The sequence below is a fragment of the Oryzias melastigma genome, linkage group LG3, assembly GCF_002922805.2.
Source record: "Oryzias melastigma strain HK-1 linkage group LG3, ASM292280v2, whole genome shotgun sequence".
Classification (NCBI taxonomy): Eukaryota; Metazoa; Chordata; class Actinopteri; order Beloniformes; family Adrianichthyidae; genus Oryzias; species Oryzias melastigma.
In genome coordinates this window covers 16,081,060-16,103,503 of record NC_050514.1, presented here as the reverse complement: position 1 = coordinate 16,103,503, position 22,444 = coordinate 16,081,060, and the positions used below count along the sequence as shown (strand labels likewise).

At 39.0% G+C, this 22,444-nt stretch overlaps 1 protein-coding gene across 2 annotated transcripts in view; it reads left to right on the top strand.

Annotated features, from left to right (window-relative positions):
• apba2b (amyloid beta (A4) precursor protein-binding, family A, member 2b) overlaps positions 1 to 22,444 on the top strand; it is a 53,464-nt gene that overhangs the window by 15,263 nt on the left and 15,757 nt on the right. For both annotated transcript variants that reach the window (XM_024295590.2, XM_024295589.2), the window contains exons 2-6: positions 9,399 to 9,884; positions 10,093 to 11,159; positions 15,381 to 15,461; positions 16,919 to 16,958; positions 18,595 to 18,740. In XM_024295590.2, coding sequence (XP_024151358.1) covers positions 9,440 to 9,884; positions 10,093 to 11,159; positions 15,381 to 15,461; positions 16,919 to 16,958; positions 18,595 to 18,740 — 1,779 coding nt within the window. In that variant the 5' untranslated portion in view covers positions 9,399 to 9,439. The remainder of the gene's footprint in view (positions 1 to 9,398; positions 9,885 to 10,092; positions 11,160 to 15,380; positions 15,462 to 16,918; positions 16,959 to 18,594; positions 18,741 to 22,444) is intronic.

Sequence of the window (22,444 nt, the reverse complement as noted above, 5' to 3'; positions counted from 1 at the left end):
CCAACATCAGTGTGTGTCCTGACCAATGCGCTTTTGGAAGGATGGTCAAAAACTCCTATAAACACACAATTCAACCTTGTAGACAGCCATCCCAGAAGAGTTGAAGCTGTAATAGCTGCAAAAGGTGGACCCACATCATATTGAACTCCATGGGTTAGGAATGGGATGGCACATATGTTAGTCAAGGCAGGTGAGAGAATAATTTTGGTAATATAGTGTATATCACCTTATTACTTGCAGAGAATGGATGCTGTGCTTGAAGGCAGAGTGGAAGTGGACAAGTTTCATTCGTCCAGCTTTACTATACATACTCCCTTTGGGTTCAGTTAAGCATAAAAGATGCTGAGCGGTGCAACACTCTGCTGAAACTGGCTGCTTTGAGAGGATTGATGTGGGATTTTTACAGATAGAAGGGTGCAAATGCACACACTATTCACACACCACATTCAAGCCCAGTGGTGCACTGAGCCACAGATGCCCTGTCAACAGGCAGACATCGTCAGAGTGGCAGAACCTGCAAATACACATGAATATTTAGGTGCTCTCAGATAAGCAAAATGTCATTTCAACATTGGACTGTGGCGATAATGGAAACTAAGCTTTGTGCATTCATTTTTCATGTCAAGACTTGGCCTGTTCCTGTGCAGCTGCTGTCTCAGGGCTGTCAGCTGGCCAGTCAAAACACAGAAAACAAAAACTCACACAAAGCTAAGCAGTGCAGGTTGTTGTTACCCATTTTAGGAGGCGCAGACATGGTTGGGCTCACATAAAGATTTTTTTTTTTTCACGCTGGCAAACAGTGATTGATTGGAAACTTATGCTGGGGCCGTGCTGCAATTTTAGCCTGTCCAAATGATAATAAAAGAAGGCAAGAAAATGGACATGCATTACATATCAGCCTTTTTTTTTTCACAAAACGTCACCATAAATGACAACCCACAAGGTATTTATGAGCCTGCAATCAGACCAAAATGGAAAGGCCATTACTTCTCTTTTTCTCAGCAGAATATGAGATGTTTCCTGGTTTAGCATTATGGGATCTTTTTTCAGCTTTCACCAAACATGTGATATACAAAAAAAATGGTACATTTTCATTTTAAGTGTAGACGTTTGTCATATGTGTTATGTTTGTTTTTTAAAATGCAGTAGTTCTGCTGCATTCCTTGTCCTAAGTCCCAAACTTGCCCATTACTTCCTGGTCACCTTTGTTTCCCTCACCTACATGCTCATTAAAGTTTCAGGTACCCTGAATTACATCCATTTCTCTACAGAATTTCTCCCTCTCCCGTTCAGATACTAGAGGAGGACATAACCACTGACAACATTCACCATCATACCTTCAACTTCCAGCTTCAGAATCATCGACTTATCTGACACTCTTCACCTTTAGAACATTCTCAGAAAACTTCTCTAAGTTTCACTCCTACTCTTTTCCTCTTTCCATCCACACCATGAAAAAACTGTTTGACTCTTCTCCCAATCTATAAGTCTTGCTCCCTTTCCATCTGGTCTTGAAAACACGTTTCATCGACCTTTCTTCTGTCTATCCTGTCGGCTTATTCACTAGTTTTCTCTTTAAAAGACCCTTCATCCAGATTTTGTATTTTAAGTCCTATACTCTTGACTATTTTTTTCCTCTCTCTGATTACAAACTTGTCTTCTTTCTTTCTTTCTTCAACTAAAAGTGGATCAGTTCCACTTTTTGTTGATAGTCAATAGCACAGGTGGCAATCATTGTTGATCTGGGCCAGATCTGATCTGGTATGAAAGTTCTTATTCATGATTCACCTAATTGATTGGCTTATGTTTTATTCCTGACACCACCCTGTGTATTTACCCGGACTGAGGACCAGCACATGAAATAATTGTTCCCCCGAGTAATTGTATGATGTAATTGGAAAATACCAATGGGGGAAGATTTCATTCTATAAAAATAAAGGAAATTTAAACATATTTTCTTCAGGTCCTTAAATTTACTTATTCATAAAACTTAAGGTATTTCAACGCATGCTCCCTTCTTCTCTATCTGCCTTTTTATTTTTTTTCATTTACTCCCTTTCATCAGTTATCAAACCTTGTTGACAGCTTCAACTAAACCCTGTGAAATTGCCCCAGTATTAGTCTCCCTCTGGGCTGTTTAGCTGTACTTAGCTGTCTTCGTACTAGGCTTGTTGCCAGGCAATCTTTCTCTGTGTTTCGTGTTCTTTTTAAAAAAAAAAAATCTAGGTCATCTTTGCTCTGTTTTTTTACCTGGTCCTCCTACAACTTAGGTGTCCAGTCTTAACTTCCAGGATCCTGAAAGTTGGTAATGAATTATTTCATTTCGTGATTTATTGCAAATACTTTTTCTTTTTATTATTTTGGCTAAAATGTGTCTTTGTGATGCAGTTAGGACTTTTCAATTTTGCAGTAGAAATAAATCTTGGCCTCTTCAATCATTGTACGGGATCTATTTTGTATTATTACCAGTATGTATTCGGCTAGTAAACACTTAGTACTGACACAAAGTACTTTCTCAAAAATTGAAAAAATTGAGATTCTAAAGTAGAGACAAAAGCTGGATTTTGCCGCTTCAACTCGACTTGCCTCAACCCGCCGTTATTCAGCTCAGTCTTTTTTCATTTTTCCATTATATTTGAGTACCACCTCAATGCACTTGAATGGCATGGCAAGACTACTCAATATATCTCCCACCGGCTTGCACAAAAAGTCACCAAAGATGCCAATCAAGAAAATAAGCTGTACAAATCAAAGCATGTCTTACTGTTGGCTTGGTGAGAAAAGATGTTTTCAATATTTTATTCTCTCAATTGAAAAGACTTCTGACATGCAAGAAAACAACAGAACACTTCCTTTTACTTTTATTACCCAATGTCACCATCTGATCTGAATTTGTGCACACCAGCCTTTGATAATTAGCACTGAACACAGAGCACAGCTGAGCTTGAGGGGAGTATTATTAGTTTTGAGGAATGTGGTCTCTGTGGATCTCCACAAACAAATGTAATCTTGATGAAGCTCACTGTTGTTAATCATCTTCAGTAAGATCAGTGTTGTAGAAACATTTTTAATTTGTGTTCTTGTGTTCTAGGTGCAGACTGTTGAAGCTTTTACTGAAAGCATATTAAACTCTGATGAATTTTTGCAGGTATAGATAGGTCAAATTTTTATCTTGGTGTAAATTTCTTCTTTTCTGATTAGAAACTGTCACCTTTTCTTATTATAATTGAATTTTTCTTATGTTCTTTTACATACATATTTTATTGTGAATCTATTTTATTTAAACATCAATTGCTTTCAGCTTGTTATATTGGTTGTGTGGAAAAATGCCTCCAGATAAACAACAGAAGAGCTGTATTGGAACAGTAGAAATATTTACGTGATGTGTATTTGTGTGTGTTTTGTCTGTGCAAAGAGTTGTTTGATAATTGCCTCAGCCAGTCCTCCTTGAGCCTAAGCTGGAAAACAAAGGGGTTGTCATAGTAACAGTCAAGAGTGAAGGAGGAGGGTGTGTCTGTGCCGTAACGGACATTGGCAGTCAGATTGGTGAAGGAGCGTTATGTGCTCCCGATTCATCCCTACTGCTCACCAAGCCTCTGCTTTCCCTTCCTGCCCGGCTGCCACATGTCCCTCTTGTTGTCATCTCAAAGTGAGTGGGAGACTGTGAATTCAACCAATGCAGAATCTTAATGAGAAGCCTGAGTAGGGACTCATATTTTCGCACTGCCTCCATCTGATATTCCTGCACTTTTATTTACTAGCCCCCATAACTCACCGCCGTGAGTAATAACACACTGTTTGTCAACAGTTGTTCAGCGAGGTGGAAGTGTTATAAGGGCAGTTTAATGTCAACAGTTAAATGCCGACAAGATCATGCGATCAGACCTGACCCTGGTTACGATGATGAATGAGTCGTAGGAGCAGTTATTTCATGGATCACAGAAAGTTACGGGTGTGGGGCCTCGGAATTGAATGTCTCGCCGTCATTGTTGCATGTCCTCTTGTATTCATAACGGCTGAATTCATCTGCAAGATGCTTTTCAATGTGGAAGCCCTTTTCTGTTATTGTGTAGGGCTACAAACAGAAAGGCTTGCTTCATTCATGAGAGCACATTCATATATCCACAAATTAAGTACATAAAAACCTTAAAAACAAGTTATTTTCTAAATGAATTAAACCTTTGTTACAGCCTAGCAAATGTTTGATGTTTAAAAGTCTGGTTTTATTAATAAAAACAAACAAAAAAAGATCACAAAAGATTTATATACAGTGATGGTGAAATGTTACAAACCATGAAAAAATTGACACTTTTTCTCTCCAAATAAACCCAAACCTGAGTTAATTTTCACGTCATCTTCCAGAAGACGCCTGTGCCCTTTCTGATCAAAACATATTTGCAATTTAATAAGTCTCATATGTTTTTATACAGTGTACAATGATTTTAATTGATGCACACACTTTGCCTAAGATAAGGCTTATGTATGAACAGATTGAGATGGTAGACTTCAGATCAGTAAACACAAGCCATCTACATGAATTTAAAAACAGCTCAGCAAAATATTGATCAGTGGCTTGACCAGCCATCTACCAACCAGCCATCTGGCCATCTTTGGGAGTTCAGTTTTTAGGCATTACATTTTTTGTGCCTTATTTCCACGCCAGTAGTCCAGCCCACAACTCAGAGGCAAATTTCTGATGAATTCCTGCCGCTCTGCAGAAAGTAGGTCCTAGAAAACTTTTTTTTTTTTTTGGACTGAAAATGCTTGGAATGGCACTTTAAGGTAGGGCTGGGAATCATTGCGTACCTCACAATACAATGCGATACGCGTATTGGTGCCCGCAAAAGCCAGTCTGGCAATGCTATCTACCTCCAAAGTAACGTCTCACCAAAGGAGTATAACGTTTTAGAGCCTCTTCAAACGAAAATAAAAGATCGATACTTTCTGAGAACCCATCGAGAATCAATCGGAGGACTAAATATTGTGATATATCTAAGTATTGATATTTTGACACACCCCTACTTTAAGGAGCTACACAAAGAATACAAAGGCCATCAAACCAATTGAAACTCTTAACCCTGACCCTTATCTCTTATATATATAGGCCATATCCTTATATCTTACATTGTTTGTAGGATGATTGGCAGTTGCATACAAGCAGAAAGTCACAGCAAATGTCAGAACATTCTATTCCAAAAATAAATCTAGCTTGCTAGAACACACTGGTATTCAGAAGAAACTGGGATCTCGGAAGCTTCACAGGTCCTTTGGATGCATTAGAAGGCTAGAGAGTCTGTCAAAGATACCCTTTGTATATAAAATATGTTACTTATGTTAGAAAAGCAATGGGAACCTGAGTGTAGCATTAAAAAAAATTAATTTTGTCTGTATTTCTCTTTGTACACGGGAGAAATTTAACTTAAACACCCAGCTTTCCACTCAAACGATCTTTATGACACTGTAAAAGAGCCATAACTAGGTATTTTAGACATTGATAATTCAGGAGGCTTTCGGCAACAGCAGACATCCACAGTTGCTGCTTGCAGAAAATGTAAATTGTATAAATTTCCATATGATTACCACTGTGCTGTTTCCCTAAGAACCCAGTTGATCTAAGAGCAAAACGGGCCATTTTTTTCAGAAAAATATTTGCTGTTGTATTGTTAGAGCCCTCTCTTCTCATTTTTGCTTTTCAGCTCAACAAAGAGAATGGAAAATTGCAAACTAATGCACATAAATTATACAGAAAACACTGTGGAGCTACTTCTTTTCATAACTCTGCTTCAAGTTCTGCTGTCGTGAGTTGAAAAGAGCTACCTGTGAGACCACATGGAGACTGGTAGCACAGTTGGTGACCTGACAATTTCAAAAATGTGTTACACTTTTGATGTCAGTTGAAAGGGAATAGTCTGCCTTTAGCAAAACAAGAAAAACAAAACAGAATTCTTAAGAAACAATCCTTTTTTTAATGTTTTATTTTTTTAGTGTGTTGTATATTTGTACAAAAGTGTTCATAGTTAGCTTAAGCCTATGAACCAGTGTCTTCTTTTTTAAAATAAAAAAATAAATAAGACTACAGAATTACCTAGAAAAGTTGCCTTACCTGTTATGCTAGTGTAAATACTTTTTGCTGAATCTGGAGGCTAAAGATGCTGAACCTGTTAGCTGAAAATGTTGAAGCAATTGGCTCCAATTGCTGAAGGGATTTGCTGAAAATGCAAAAGCTATTTGGAAAATGCAAAGTTTGCTAAAGTATTCAAAATTTAATTAAATAACGATAAAAGATTGCTGAGATTGCTCTAAAAATGGGAAAAATTGATAGTTTGCTTAAAAATCCTCAATTCATGCTAATTTTGCAAAAAAATGTAATGTGTTGCTTAAATATAAGCTAAATTCCAAATTAGCTGAAAAACCTTAGTAAATGCCCAATTAGACTAAAAAGCTAGCAAATTTCAAAAATATTAGCTAAGCTCCAAAACAGCCTAAAAATCTTTAAGTAAATGCCACATTAGTCAAAAACGTTAGCCTGTTGCTAATATATTAGGTAAACTAAAAAATAGTGCAACAAACCTCAGTAAACAACAAATCAGCCAAAAGTGTTAGCATGTTGCTAAGATATTTGATAACTTCCAAATTAGCATATAAATCCTTAGTAAATGCCAAATTTGCTTAAAAAGCTAGAACATTGCTAAAATATTTGCTAAGCTCCAAAATACTGTCAGAAAAATACCAAATTGGTCAAAAACGTTAGCCTGTTGCTAAAATATTAGCAACAATAGATAACAAATTAGCCAAAAATATTAGCATGTTCTAAATTATTACATAAATTCCAGAATAGCATAAAAAAAACACAGGAGATGCCAAATTACCCAAATGAGTCATCATAATGCTAATATATCAGCCTTATGACAAATTACTTGAAAATTACGACAAACAATGGCTTCAAAGTGCACAATTTTTGAAGAATTTATCATCCACTTCCAATGGGGCATGTTTTGCTCAGTATTTAAAAAAAAATATAGAGTTTATGATTACCAAAAGTAAGCCGAACAAGCTCCTGAATGAGTTGAATGCTTTGATAGCAGCATTGCTGAAAATGTGATTGAGTTTTTACATGTTGAAAAACATGCGGAAAGGGGCAGGAGAATCACTATAGTGTGAATGCTGTAAAAATCATTCACACAATTATGGACATTATTTTTGCTTTACAAAAAATAAGGAGCAACTTTGATAAAAAACACTTTCCTTACATAAAATGAATCCACTCTTTTCTTCTGGTATGTTGCAATACAGAGGGATTCAAAGGAAAAAAATCAAACATTGATCATAGCATTAGATTAAAGGAAATCAATAAGGAAAGAAAGTTTAAGGCAAAAAGATGAAAACAGAATGATTAAATTTAAATTATAAAACCATTCACAGTAAACCACAAAACTGATATTTATTAATTTTAATGCTACTGAACAGGTGGGACAGATTTCTTCTGTGTTTTGTAATGGTGACATTATCATTCATGTTCACGTATCGCCTCCAATACATGTCAGACAAAGAATTATAGAGGAAAAAAACCTGGTTATTTACTCTGAGAATTTTCCCTAATGACATTTTTTGTTCATAGTGAACACTTAAATAAATTGAAAATTAATATATTGTATTAAACTTAAACACAGCAATATTATGGGAGAAGAAATGCAATTTGTAACAACATAAAAGGGGTCAAAGGGTATTGGTCCCCAGGGATGCAGTTGCCCCTAGTAACCAAGCCTAACTCTGAGCTGTAGGGAATTGGTTAAGGCGGGGCCAAACTTATTGTGCATGCTGGCTGGGCTGTAAAACGAAGGAAGGGAAAGGGAAGGTGGAGTCACAGAGGTGAATGCTGTGTTGCAGTGACTGGGGGAAGGGAGAAGTGAGGAGAAGCATGAGGGAGGTGGGCAGGGGAAAACTCTGCTTCAACAAATGTGGCATCTTTGTGTACTCCATGTCTCCTCCAGGTAAGACGGGGAATCGAAACACTAAGATTTAAACAACTGTGCATGCTGGGAAGATTTAAAAACTGGCTTTTATTCAGTGTAAATGATAGTAATCTTGTGTTGTTTAAATAGTAATGATATTCAGTGATCAATAATCTTTGAATTTGGTCAGCTGGAGCACTGTGTATTCTAAGCTTTTGTGTTGGAGATGTGTCTGTGGCAGACTGGTCCAAGCTGGCTACTTGTTTATGCAATGGTGATGGAAAATCCAACTACAGTAGAAGAACAACAGGAGAAAGGCGGTACTGAGGTCCCTCTGGGAATAGTTGCGGATAGCAACTGAATGACACAAGTGGGAGAGAAGGCCTGATGGCTAAATAGATGACAACGCATAGAGCTGGCACAGCTCAGACGTTATAGGAAATCGACAACAGCAATAATAAAAAACATATAAACATACAAATCTGGAAATCCATGCTGTTATTTGTCTGGTAAAGGGTTTATTTTTAGATAAAAGATGTTCTCCATTAACTTGGTGTGGTGGCTGCACATAAGTCAACATTTTTGGACTTTGTTGGTAAGTTTTTCCTTTTTTTGTTCAAGAAGAAGATCTGAAAGTTTTTTTTTTCAAGAGCACCTATTATCTTCTTCATTTCAAATGACAATTTAAAAAAACAAGATAAGATTAAAAAAGATAAGACATGAGGAAACATGGAAATTATACATCCTTCTTGAGAAGCAGATTCTTTGCACCTATACTTATGATGAGTCCTAAGTGTTTTTAAATGAAAGTATGTTTTAGTAATCAGCATAAGGTTATCATAGAAGCAAGCCCCACATATGTCTTTATATACTTATGTCAAAAAGTACAACTTTTCACCATCATTAAGCTTCTGATTGCAAAACTGTATTCAACATATATTGCTAAATTCCTTTTTGTGACAACTGTGGGGGTGGGGAGTTGAGAGGTTAAAATATGCATTTTTTATTTTTTTTGAGTTTCAATTTGTGCTTTATAAGACATGTTTTTTGGATTGGAATGTGGGTGGACCCAAAGGTGAACTTAACAAACTCTCTACTAATAGCCATAATGCCAATGAGAATCATAGATTTCTTACAGATCTTGAGTCAAATAAAATGCTAACAAAAACTAAAACAAATCAATTAATTTCCCTAACACTTAAATTCACAAATATACTGAAATATTATCTGATTTTGTTTTTGGCTAAGAAGAACTATTTGATAAGTTTGCAGTAGGACTTTTGCTTTGTTAGAATGATTTGTGACTATAGGCTATAACACTCCAATTAATTAGCTTTCATATTTTGATGTATTATTCTAGTTTTTTTATTTTTGGGTGACTTAATCCAAACATCTGTTTTTGGTGTTTCTCTGAATCTGTGCCCTTTGTCTTCCTCTGTCCAACAGCATAAAGGAACCAACAATGCAAGCCTTGTAAGCTGCCAATCATGGCTCAAAGGAAAAGGCCGGGGAGTTGTGGGGGAAGCAGCATGCCCACTCAAGGCCCAGCTTCCTGTCCCACCCCTCGTCCTGTGGAGTCATGTGATCTCAAAGCCCTCCCTCCACGGCAACGCCCACTGCGCTACCACAAAGAGTCATGTGACCCGAAAGCCCCCTCTCATTCCTGTAAGGCACAATATTCTTCTTTGACTCCCCACGAAGTGGATCACGGTTCCCCGCAAAAAGATGCAGAGGTGGAAGGAAAGCAGTACAGCAACAAAGAGGCTGACATAGAAATAGAGAATCAGCATCCAGCAACCCCGCCCTTGCCCGAGCATAACCACGATGATCAGGACGAGGCCGACTTCCATGGGGGTGCTGATAGTCTTGATGATGACTCCAGCTCTGACTACATCAACAACACCTCAGACGATGAGGAAGACTATGATGATGGTGAGTTTCACGTCAGTTTTGGAGGGTTCAGTCACATACACAGTTCTGCAGAGTTTTAACCAATGCCTTCTGTAACTATTAAGACACTAATTAGAAAAAAATGTAATCCTTATTTAAATAGAAAAAAATGCTGGCTAAAACGCATTAATTTTCATTAGAATGGAATAAATCCTGAAAGACATTTGTCTATGATTGTTAAACCCCTCAGGACTGGCAGAGGAAGATGAGGGCGTGACTTATTACATCCGCTACTGTCCAGAGGATGACAGTTACCTGGAGGGAATGGATTGCAGCAGCCAGGGAGAATGCAACCACAGCCACAGCCAGGGTGGCTGCGCCATGCAGAAAGGCGAGTCCCATCCCGACGAATGCCAGGAGGCTGTGGAAGAGTGGGGCGAGGAGGAGCAGGAGGAGGCTGACGGCGAGGTCAGAGAAGAAGAGGAGTGGGCAGAAGATGAGGAAGGAGAAGAGGACGTAAGGGGTGAATGGAGGGAAGAGCAAGGGGAGGCGCGAGAAGAGTGGAGAGACAGAGATGAGGAGGTGCAAGAGGAGTGGAGGGAAGAGAGCCAGGTCAGGCATGAGCAGTGGGTGGGGCGAGAGAGACAAAGGGTGGAGGAGTGGTGTGAGGAGGAGGGGGAGGTTCGCTGTGAGGTGGTGGAGCAAGACCCAGATGAACAGATCTATAATGGACGACCAGAACCCATCCTGGACCATCATCACCACCATCGCTATCACCACCAGCCCGACGTGCCAGACGCCTTACACACCTGTCGAGGTGACAGGGAGGAGGAGCAGGAAGCCGAAAGTGAAGAGTACAACCCAAACGAGGAAGAGGAGGAGGAGGATGGTGAAGAGGAGGAGAGACATGGACGAGCATACACTGGAGACTACTATGTCCCTGAAGACAATGGCAACTCAGTGATGGTTTCTTCATATAGTGGCCGCAAAGTGTTAGTAGTGGAAGGGGAAACTGGGGAGGAGGCTGAGGAAGACATTGATCAAATAGTTGCTGAAGTAAAAATGAGTATGAGTATGGGCAGCTTAAGCAGCGGCACTGACCAAAGCCCAGAGGAGCTGGCTCAGGACCCAGCCCCAACTGTCTACTCTCACTCTAAGCCTGAGGCAGCCCCTTATCCACCACCTCATCACCGTCACGACAGCCGACCCAAGTCCCTGAACCTCCCGTCCATGCACCACAACAACCCTGACCTCCAGAGGGGCGTCAAGGCACATCCGCGCTCCCCTGAAGACAGGCAGAGATGGTCTCAAGAGCAGGTAAAGTGGTTTGACCTTAGAATTCTTCCACATTTCAGGTTTTGCTATAAGAAATCTTTACATCACTCTAGTTGCACCGTGACAAAACGCTGGTTCAAGTCCTGGATTGTTTTTCATGAGCAAGTTTGAACTGTACTTCATTGTATGTTGTTTTTAGGGGGTCCACTGTTTAAAGATGGGCACAATTTATCACTCAGTTTACCAAAAACCTGCCAAGAGTAAATTAGGACTGGACGATAAAACGATAGCGACATATATCGCAATAGAACTTTTTCTCGATAGAAGAACGAGTCTATCACAATAGATTTTTATTTTGAAGGGACGAACACCCCCACGGTCACTTCCCCTAATCCTCTCTTTGTAACATTTATTTTCGGCTGATGAAGCAGCGGGACATCTGGCGATTTTTTTTTACTGGATCCAGTCAGAACTAATAGACAAACCAGCTGGATTTACAGCAGCAACAGAAAGTTCATTAAAGAGTGTCAATTTGGTGACAGCGAAACAGTTTGTTAGCAGCAGCATCTTGCTAATGCTAACATGAACTGTTTCGTGTGATCACGGAGCAGTTTAAAGTTTGATTGATTGATTGATTGGTTTATTTCAAGCATAGATTGAAAATACAGGACAAAACACACAATTATTTCAAACTCATTACAGAAACAATGAAATGCATTTGGAGAATATTTTCACTGACATGGTGGATAAAAACAACACAATTATTTTGTAGTAAATTCATAAAAAACATTTTAATATATTGACAGAATTGAATCAACTGAATTAGCAGCGGGTGTTATGAAAAAGGGCTGCACGGTGGCGCAGTGGTTAGCGCTCTTGCCTCACAGCGAGAAGGCCCCGGTTCGACTCCCGGCTGGGACCTTTCTGTGTGGAGTTTGCATGTTCTCCCCGTGCATGCGTGGGTTTTCACCGGGGACTCCGGCTTCCTCCCACCGTCCAAAAACATGCTTCGTAGGTTAATTGATGACTCTAAATTGTCCCTAGGTGTGAATGTGAGAGTGGATGTGTGTGTGATTGAGGCCCTGCGACAGACTGGCGACCTGTCCAGGGTGTACCCCGCCTTCGCCCTTCAGTAGCCGGGATAGGCTCCGGCACCCCCGCGACCCCGAAAGGGAAGAAGCGGTCTGGAAGATGAATGTAATGAAAAATTGCAACCTGTGGATATAGAATGTATTTGTAGAAAAAGTAATGCTTGTTTCTAAATGGAACTTATCAAACAGTTTCGTAGTCTCTTTTACTTATGTCGTCTTGAAACCTGAAAACTTTTTGCGTTAATTTTAAGTTTTATATTTGCCTTTTCTTAGTTATCTGAAAAAGCAATTGCATCATTTTCAGTGTGTCTGTTATGTTGAAAGTATGATAAGAAACAGATTTAAATATAAACAACTTGCTGATGATTATACATTTCTGTTTTTTTTTTTTTTGAGCTGTGAATCGTTCATACCGTTTATATTGTGATAGATATCGTCATCGCCTAATATGATAAAAAATATATTCTGATATAAAATATTCCATATCTCCCAGCCCTAGAGTAATTCTTTTTGGCCATTTTATGGCATCTGAAAGTTTTACAGTCACTTCCTTGTGTTTGTTGTTCTTGTATATGCATAACTAATAACTTAGCATAGGGGTTATTTACTTAATTATAATGTAATTTTTAGAATGTACTGGCTTCTTTACATAGTCCAAAATTGCACTGATCATTATAAATTGTTGTAGGAGGGATGGAGTGAATGTCTCATGTTTTAGTTTGTCTGACATGATAGCTGTTGTAGGCTTCTGCACACAGAGTGGCCCTGAAAATGATGAAGCTTTAATTGATGAACAGATGGGACTTTTCTTCTTTACTTGTTGTTGAAAACCGTCCAACTTTTAGAAATTGCATTTATTTTGTAACTATGTATTTTTAGTTTAGAGCTGTTTTCATGTCTGAGATGCAGAGGAAGTTAGTCTAATCATCTTGTATGGTTAATGAATGCAAAGACAATATTTATGTTTAGATGCCTCTGCTGCTTTTCAAAGAATTTATGGCTTTTCACTTTTGTAGCGCTTTTCTACCTTGATTAAGGCTCAGTTCGCCCATGCACACATACATTCACAGACTCATGACTGCACCGCTGCCATGTAAGCTGCCAGCCTCCAACCGCCTGGAGCAGTGAGGGGTTCAGTGTCTTGCCCAAGGACACTTTGACACTTGGGCAGACAAGGCGGGCAACATGCAATCTTCTGATCAGAGGTTGACTGCTCTACTATTGCACCCCAATAAAGATAACAGGCTTTGTTTAGCTGTGTTTTAACCAAGAGATGGCATGTACAAGCATAAAGTATATAAAAATAAAAAATAAAAACAAATCCAAAAATGTTTTTTGTGACAATTTAGAAAAGCAAAGTCCCTTTATTCCCCTTTTCTTTGTAAATATTACTGTCAAAAATGCTGTTTTGTCTTTATTCAGGAATTTTAAATGTATTATTAATATTTAGAATGAAAACAATTCCCATTGAAGATCTGTAGAAAGTCAACGTATTAGCCATGTTGCATGGAACAAAGTTAAATCATTTGCATAATTTAACAGTATAAGTTTCTGTTTTAAGAGACTCCAGAAAATAAGGTGCTTATCATTACACATTTCTTATCATGCTCACGCTGCCTCTATGTTACCTCAGGATGTTACTGCTGCTTCATGGGAACTAGATGAAGGCAAAAAAAACTGCACACACTCGTACATCACAAGCAGTCTCTGATACAAAGCCCCTCCAACCCCCCACCCCATCTGAAAGTCAGATGGTAAAAGGAGAATATCCCGTGGGCAGCATCAGATCCACACCTGCTCAGCAGTGTGCGCGTGTGCTCATGATTTCACTGCATGTAGCTCGTTTGTAACACAGAACTGGGTCAGGCTATAACCAGATTCAATTGGAAGAATGTGCAGGATACAACAAGGTTGCTGTTAGATGACTCCCAAACGGGCTGAAATCATTTTAATCATTTTGTCCTCTGTAATAAAGTCAGATGTTCTCTACACTCTACAACAGAAGGTGTGTGTGCAGTTTGAAGCCAGAAATGTCAAAATACTTATGCAATTTTCACATGTGATGTGCATTCAAGAACGTGCTAGCCATGCATTCTAGAACCTGCTTTCAGCATATGGTTTTCACAGTGGACAAGCAGGGAGTGGCATCCTTATTTTCATCTTTTACCACTGTCTACTACAGCTTGACTGCCTCCTACAGATGGAAGAGGCACAGTGTAAAGTGTTGAAGCAGTGCAAATCTCGTGAAATTTGCTTCAGGCTTTTTCTTTCACAGCCCTATTCTGATATATGAAAATTTGTCACGAAATTCCAGCCAGTCACAAATTGTAATTATCAGTTTTAGCTCTTTGATCAATTTTCTAACGATTGGTACTTTCGTGAAATAAAAGGAGGCCATCAATACATTACTACCAAGTCCAAGTCTCTGATCTGGTCAAAGTTCAACCTTATCAACTTTCAATTGCCTCACGTTTTGTACATAGAGCCTGTTGTAGAATACATTGAACCTGCATTGAGGAGTCGACCACCCTACCACTGCACCACAGCCGCCCCTAATGTATATTTGCACTACGAATTCTCATTCTCAACTCGTCATATATCGACGTATGGTTTGGGCCCCACCGCGCCACTTTTTGGGACACAACTCATCGTTTTTGACGTGCTGACAGTTCCCATTAAATCATGGGTCCCCAAGCCCTGGGACGCGCTAATTGATGTGGAACTGGGTAAGGGTACCGGTCCAGTCCGCATCCCGGGGATTGGGGACCTCTGATTATGCATTTCTCTGTCTGTGGCCCGGTACCAAGTGACCCTTGGACCGGTACCGGTTTTGCGGCCTGAAGGTTGGACCAATGATTTAATGGGAACAGACAACACGTCAAAAAAACAACCAGTTGGGGAGACCCAAGATGTCAAAAAGTGGCCAATGGAGCCCTAACCATTCGTCCAGATATGACGAGTTGGGAGTGAGAATGCGTTGACTTGCACTGTTTCCCATTGTGGGCTGTTTCATCTGTTGCAGTCTTTGATTCATAATTTGACTCTGTTTCATATATCAATATCAGATATCCTGCAAATTCCTGTGTACCGTTTTAGTTCAGATCAAATCCTCTTCTTTGTTATTCCTATTCTTGTGTTTTTTCTCACTTCCTTTTCTGTGTTCTTCTGCCAGGGTGGCAATGGTGCAGAGCAACCCAGAAAACAGCAGCGGTCAGACCTTAATGTTCCTCTGGAGAACAATAATGTGCCAGAGGTAAGATGCTTCTGCATACTCTATCGCATTGTCCTCACTGTCCTTTTTTTTTCTCTTCCTGGGTTGTTTGTATTGTAGGCAGACCGTATTGTACGTGTGTGTGTGAAAATGTGTGTGATGATGGGAGTAAATGAGCATTTGTGTAATTACAACCACAGCTCATGTCTTGTGCTTACGGCGCGATAGTGTGGTGGTAATTGAGCAGCATGTCTGCCCGTGGTTTTATGAGAGCCATATTTCTCTGAGATGTCTGCGGACGATGCTCCACCCACAGCTCGTTGTCCTTGAGAGGTGTAAGCTCGCTGACTATGCCGTTAACTGCATATGAGACTTAGTGGATCCAGCAGGAGTGAGTGTTTTAGCCTCGGGACATCACAAAGCCTCCTTCCTTCTTTGCATTGTTTTTCTCCACCACCCACTGCAGTGCGAGCATGAGATATTCTCTCCTTGCACAGAACTCGATACACGAGGCATCTGCAATAGAAGAAGCACAGGAGGGTTAATGTGTGCACATTTGACTCAAGGTTTCTCTGAATATTTGCAGCAACTTTACAGATGATTAAATATCATTGATTCTCATAAGCCAAGAGTCTCATTTTTAAATAATTAATTGACTTAAATATCTTGTTGTTCCCTTAAATCTGACCATTAAACATAGTTTAAATGTGAAAATCCAAATTATCTTATATTTCTGTCTTTTTTCAATTAAAATGTATAATACTGAATCAACTGAATTTCGCCAACACGCGTTCAAGTGACCACTTTCAACAAAAAGTTTATGTTAACGCTTAACGTTTATGGGGATCAAAACTCTTGCTTAAGACAGTTTTAAGGCTCTGTGCACAAAACAAAAAAGTGAAACCTGATCGAACTTTGACCAACCAGGGACTCAGTATTGGTAGTGAAGGTTGGCACTTTAGTGAAAATTGATAATGGAGGATGACACCCAGTCTTTCATATATCAGAATAGAGCTGTGAAAGAAAAAGTCTGGAGCAAGATTGATGAGATTTGTACAAACAGAACTAGCCCCTCCCTGCTTGTCTAGTGTGAACATTATGAGCTAAATGCACATATAACCACACGTGTTTAAAGCGTTTTTGATCGCGCATCACATTTCTGGTGTGTCCATAGCTTTACTCAGTTGGTGCCATATTAAAATACTGAAACCCAATTACCCAAAAAATGACCTTAAAATTAAAACAGCTGTTACAGAAAGCAGTCAAAAACAATAAAGGCCAGATTTTTCAGGTTGTGCATCAAGCCAAAAACTCTTTTAAACGCATCAGGCAAGGTTTGACCCAACCCATTATTGATTTAATACTCCTCCTTTTTTGCTTCAATTACGTTTGCATCTTTTTAATGTGGTTTTCTTGCTGTAAGAATCAGCTCCAAAAAAACTGCCAAAGAAGAAAAATGATCTCATTTCTGTTTGTGCTGTCTTATGACTGTTTTACAGCCGACAAAGAAGGTTGCATCTTTCCCCAGCTTTGTGGATGGTAAGTTTATTTGTCTTTACAGCTGAGTAGTAATAAAAACATGATCATAGTTGAATGGAACATTTACAGCTTCTGTTTGATTTTTAGTTCATGAAAACAAATATGTGAAGGACTTAAGTACTGCGTTTTGCTCTGAAGTGGTGTCAGTATAGATCTAGTACAGGGATATGCTGCTCCAAGCCTTGAAGGCCAAGTTTCTGCATGTTTTCCAACATCCTCTGCTCTAGCAAGTTCTAATTGGCAGTGCACACCTGAACCAGGTAACGAGTCATGAGAAGGGCTTGGATGTCTGGAAATCATGCAGACACTGCGGCCCTCGAGGCCTGGAGTTGCCTATCTCCGATTTAGACAGTGTGGTCAAAAAATCATGAATTATTCATTGATTCTTCAAGTTGTCCATATTAAAAAGATAAATGAGGTCTGTAATGTTCATCATGGGAACACTTCAACTCTGAGGAGGAATAAAAACAAGTCACATTTTATGACTTTTAAAGATTTTAGTTGTATAACTGTGCAGAAAAGAAGAATTTGGTCTGTCAGAGACCTGTTTCTTCCTCTATCCTCTAATACTCTATAATTAGAACCTGTTTGAACAGGTTATTTGCTTAAAAGACACCTGTCTGTACCCTTAAACAGTCAGACTGCAACCTCTCCACCAAGACCAAAGAGCTGTCGAAAGACACCAGGACATGATTGTTCACCTGGACAAGACTAGGATAAACCAATCTATTTTAAGGAAGAAGCTTGGTGTAAAGAGATCATCTGTTGGAGCAAGTATTGGAAAATGAAGTGATGGATGATCCAGTGGATGATTCAGAGAATGCCATGTGGTCAGATGAGACCAAAATAGAACTTTTTGGTTTAAACGCCACTCACTTTGGAAACAAATTGAGTTGCATCTCAAAAACATCAAGTATGAAGCATGGAGGTGGAAGCATCATGCTTTGGGGCTGCTTTCCTGCAAAGGGGGCAGGACGACCAATCTGTGTTAAGGAAAGGAGCAATGGGGAAATGTATGGTGAAAGTCTGAGCAAAACCTCCTTCCATTAGAGTGATCATTGAGGTTGGATTGTAGTTTTGGCAGTGATCCCAAACACCTTGATCAAGCAACAAATGAGTGGCTACATAAAAACATTTCAAGGTTCAACTCAGTCCAATAGAGAATCTGTGCAAGGATTTGAAAGTCCAGCAACATCCCAAAATACCACATCTCTTGAGAGAGTGGACCAAAATAGCGACTGCAGTGCAAACCCAGAGAAAATCTACAGGAAATGTTTGACCTCTGTCATTAACAACCAGCATTACATTACAAAGCATTGTGCTGAAAGGTTGTTAGTGACCAAATAATTATTTTCTGAACATTATACAAATTAATTCTTTACAAATAATACAATGTGATTTCCTGGATTCTTTTTTATACATTGTGCTGTGAGGAATATTACTGACCTCTCAACTTTTTAAGTACTTTCAGACTGACTGCCAATTATTATTTTTTGCTTCCTACTTATGTAGCTGCCTGGGACTATAGTGTCTCACTCTGAGCTCATCCATCCTGCTAATCAAACACATTGACATTTCGGGTCTAAATGCTTCTCGTCTTTCCTTGTTTCTTGCTTGTTTGTCGCCACCTGCTCAGTCCCGGGACCATGTGAACCCGAAGACCTGATTGATGGAATTATCTTTGCTGCAAACTACCTGGGCTCCACACAGCTGCTTTCTGAGAGGAACCCTTCCAAGAACATACGCATGATGCAGGCTCAGGAGGCCGTCAGCAGGGTCAAGGTACCACTCTCATCCATCAACTGATTCACACATGCAAACCCTGAAGATATGCACAATTAAAGCCATTTGCAGGATACTAAAGAAAATCTATTTTTTTCTCTGTACCAAAGAAGCAAAAACTGTTACATTAACTTAAAACTGCTTAAGTTCTAAGCAGTTTCTTCTTTTGTTCCTGTACTATAAGGTTGTTTTGTGCATTCATATTAGTGCAAAAGAAACATGTCAGATTTCACATTTAAATTTCTTAAATGATCAACCTGCATTTTGTAAGTTAAAGGGATTTTAGCCAATCTGGTTCTTAAAAATATCTCTAATGTGATATTTTATTCTATGGACATTTTGAGGGTAGATAGCAGTCAGGTCATGATTTCTCCATGTTTAAAAATGACATTTGAGTTGATGGATAAAGAAAATTCTTTCATAAGCTGGAAGATGAGAGTCTCTTACCTTTTTCACTTATTCCCTTCCAAGTTAGTGGTGCCCCACGGAGAAAGAATTTTTGATGACAGTAGTTCTCCCTTCTCATTTGAGCTGTTGTTTCTCAGCTTGTCCTGTAATCATAAAGAGTGTAAAAGTATTTTGGAATTATGCAGAAATGTCATCTCGTACTGTGTTTTACAAATGTTAAAGATGTGTATAAAGCCCACATTCTGCTTTTCCTTCTTTTTAGTTACCCAAAGAATTTACTTGAATGTAAATGTATGAGTCTACAGATAGGCATTATAGTCATATTCGGTTAAAAAAGGCAGCCAAAGAACTTAGCCAGATTAACCTGAAGGGTTTCTCCATCACAGCTGGCTGGATAATGAAGCAGCTGGCATGCAAGCCTTGTATTTCCCTTGCTAATGCTCCCTCCATGTTGTTTAGGACCCACATTATAGCAATGGAATTTACCTGCTTAGGAGGAGCTTATTGTAAAGGATTTCTGCAGAGCTTCAAAATGTTTCCACCATGTTAAAAAGGAAAATCAGCTTTAAATTGATTAAAAACATTTTGAAACCTTCAGGAATAGGTTTGTGGTATTTGTGATTTTCAGGTAACTTTTGTGATCAAAGGGCGCTGTGTTGTGTTGTGATGTGATGACAGAATTGAACATTAATGTTTTGCTGCACAGTTGCGACCCAGACACAAGTCTCTTTTATCTCCCTCTCTTGTACACTCCAGTATTACGGCGTGTCTGAATAATGAATGCAGCGGTCTACTTTTAGAAAGAGACACTGTGTGACATTAGTAGTAAGTGAAGATCAGATGCATGTTCACTTTGTTTGATTCAGTTTTAAATGTTAGCTTCATTTCCAAGATAAAGCTTAGGATGCATGACATTACAAAACTGAATAACAGTCAGTTTAGATGAAGTGATTTGTCATCACTGCTTTTAATTTAAGATTTAGTTACAGTAGTACCATATAAATAGTTTTTTTGGTCATGTTGCATCTAATTATTGATGGCACAAATGATGCTAAAGATTTCTATTCACTTTAGGTTTAAAGTCCAACCCTAATCATCTTTTGATTCTTTTGTAAAAGCGTCTAGTCTTTTAATTATGATTCTGACATTTTTAGCCAATATCAAAAAATCTGGGTCATTTTTCTAGGATCTAGTTTCTGCTGAGCGGCATTAGTTCATTAGAGATTTGCCTCTGAGTTGTGGGTGGTACTATTAGTGAGCAGTTAATCATCATCCCTATGTTTATACTCTCTCCTAATAGCTTACAGCTCCAACCTTGTGCTACAATATTGGAGCTTTTCAGCCATACAGTTTCAAGAGAATCTGGCAACAGAGAAAAAAATATGACCCTCGAAAATTAATAGCCAGCAGTTCCTCCCCTTTCTGGAGCTGGCCGCAAAAACAACTTTATTTGCGCCTGAAATCATTGGCTGGGACTCCTCAGCCGGAACCCCGTTTTAAGCTTTTGACTTTTTTCCCGTTTCTTCTCTATTTTTTTTACCTTTTTGATGTTTTTTGTGTAACACTCTGTCACTGAGAAAAAGTGTCATTTTACCATATTTTCTCTTGAGGTAAATGGGTTGTTAGGTTTAAACAACCTGAATCATTTCTCCGCTACTGCAAGACAGATAAGAGAGAGATTGGTTCAAAATACTTGCAAGGAGAACGAACAGAGAGAGACTTCAGACCTTCTCTTTTTGTTCTGAAGTTCTCTATCTGGGCCTTGTCTTTTTATTCTGTTTGGGGCGTTCCCTAGTTACATTTAGATCTTAGCTCTGAATTTGGGGGAAAGAACAGCTACAGACTGGTTTTTACTATCACTAATGTCAGATTTTTTTATCATCCTGCTCGTGATGCCGGTTTCTTCAAGTATCTGCATTATATCAGCTCCTCACAGCCGTCAGCTGAGGCTCGGCTCCAGTTTCTTGATACCAAGCTGTACACAACATCAAGCAAGAAGATGAAAGAAAGAGAATTTAAAAATAAATCAAAGCAAATATTTGATAAATGTATGTACAACCCTATCACAGGTGTAGTTATACAAGTTTAAACACTTGTTAATATTGACTTGAGAGAAATAAAACGATTAACGTTCTCTGTCCCATTTGAAGCTCGTCTTCCACACTAAACTGCTAGACAGTCAGTTTATTTAAAAGCTGGTAGTTCTGAAAAGTTATTAAAATATCGTTTTTGAAAGTGTTTCATAAAGTTTAGGACATTTCTGCTTGCATGTGACCAGTTGCCCCTCTACAGTTTTGAGCCAGCTACTTTCTTGGATGAGGAAAATGAAGACTGGAAGGGAAGCAGGGAAGTTGTTAAGTCATTGCTACAAACTTTTCCCAACAGATTTTATAAATCTGGTCCTAATTCACCATGATTTGAATAAAGTTATACTCAGAAATGCAACTTTAAGTTTAATTTTCTTCATATTCCATCCTGAGGTCCTCCGGCACCGGCCTGTTAGTTGTTCCTAAGGTGAGGACCAAAACACATGGTGAAGCTTCGTTTCATCATTACGGTCCTCGCCTCTGGAACAGCCTGCCGGAGAGTCTCAGGGCCGCAGAGACCGTAGAGGTTTTTAAGAAGAGGCTCAAGACTCACCTTTTTAATGCTGCTTTTAGTTGATCTTATCTGCCTATTTATTAAATTAGTTTTTATTCATTTATCTTTCTTCTTTATGAATTTTATATTTTATGTATTTAATCTCAATTTCAATGTTATTTATTTATTTTACATACATTTTATGTATTTAATTTTATTATCTTACTGTCATTTTACCCCCAGTGTTTCCTGTGGGATCTATCATATCAGGGCTTGTCTGCTTGGTCTGGGTCGTTGCCGTGGTTCTCGCCCTTGCTGGGGCGGCTGGAGTCCTGCACTGCAGCCTCACAGCTGTGGAGTGGACTCCGTGGCTGTTCCGGTCTGGGTGGGCGCCGTGGTGATGTTCCTTTGACCGAGCTGACTCCTGGTATGATAGAATCCTCAATACTGTTTCCTCATAGCAGAGCCAAGCCTCAATTTTATTTTATACGTTTATTTTACAAGTTTTTTTTTTTTTTTTTTTTTTATATTCATCGTGTGTGGGGTCATGGGTGTATGTGTTATAGGGAGGGTGTGTGTGTGTGCAGGGTGGGTTGGGCTTTTATTGTGTATGTTTTGTTTTTAAATGTGAAGCGCTTTGTGTTGCTTTTAAGTATGAAAGGCGCTTTTATAAATAAAGTTTGATTTGATTTGATTTGATCAGAAAAATATCATAA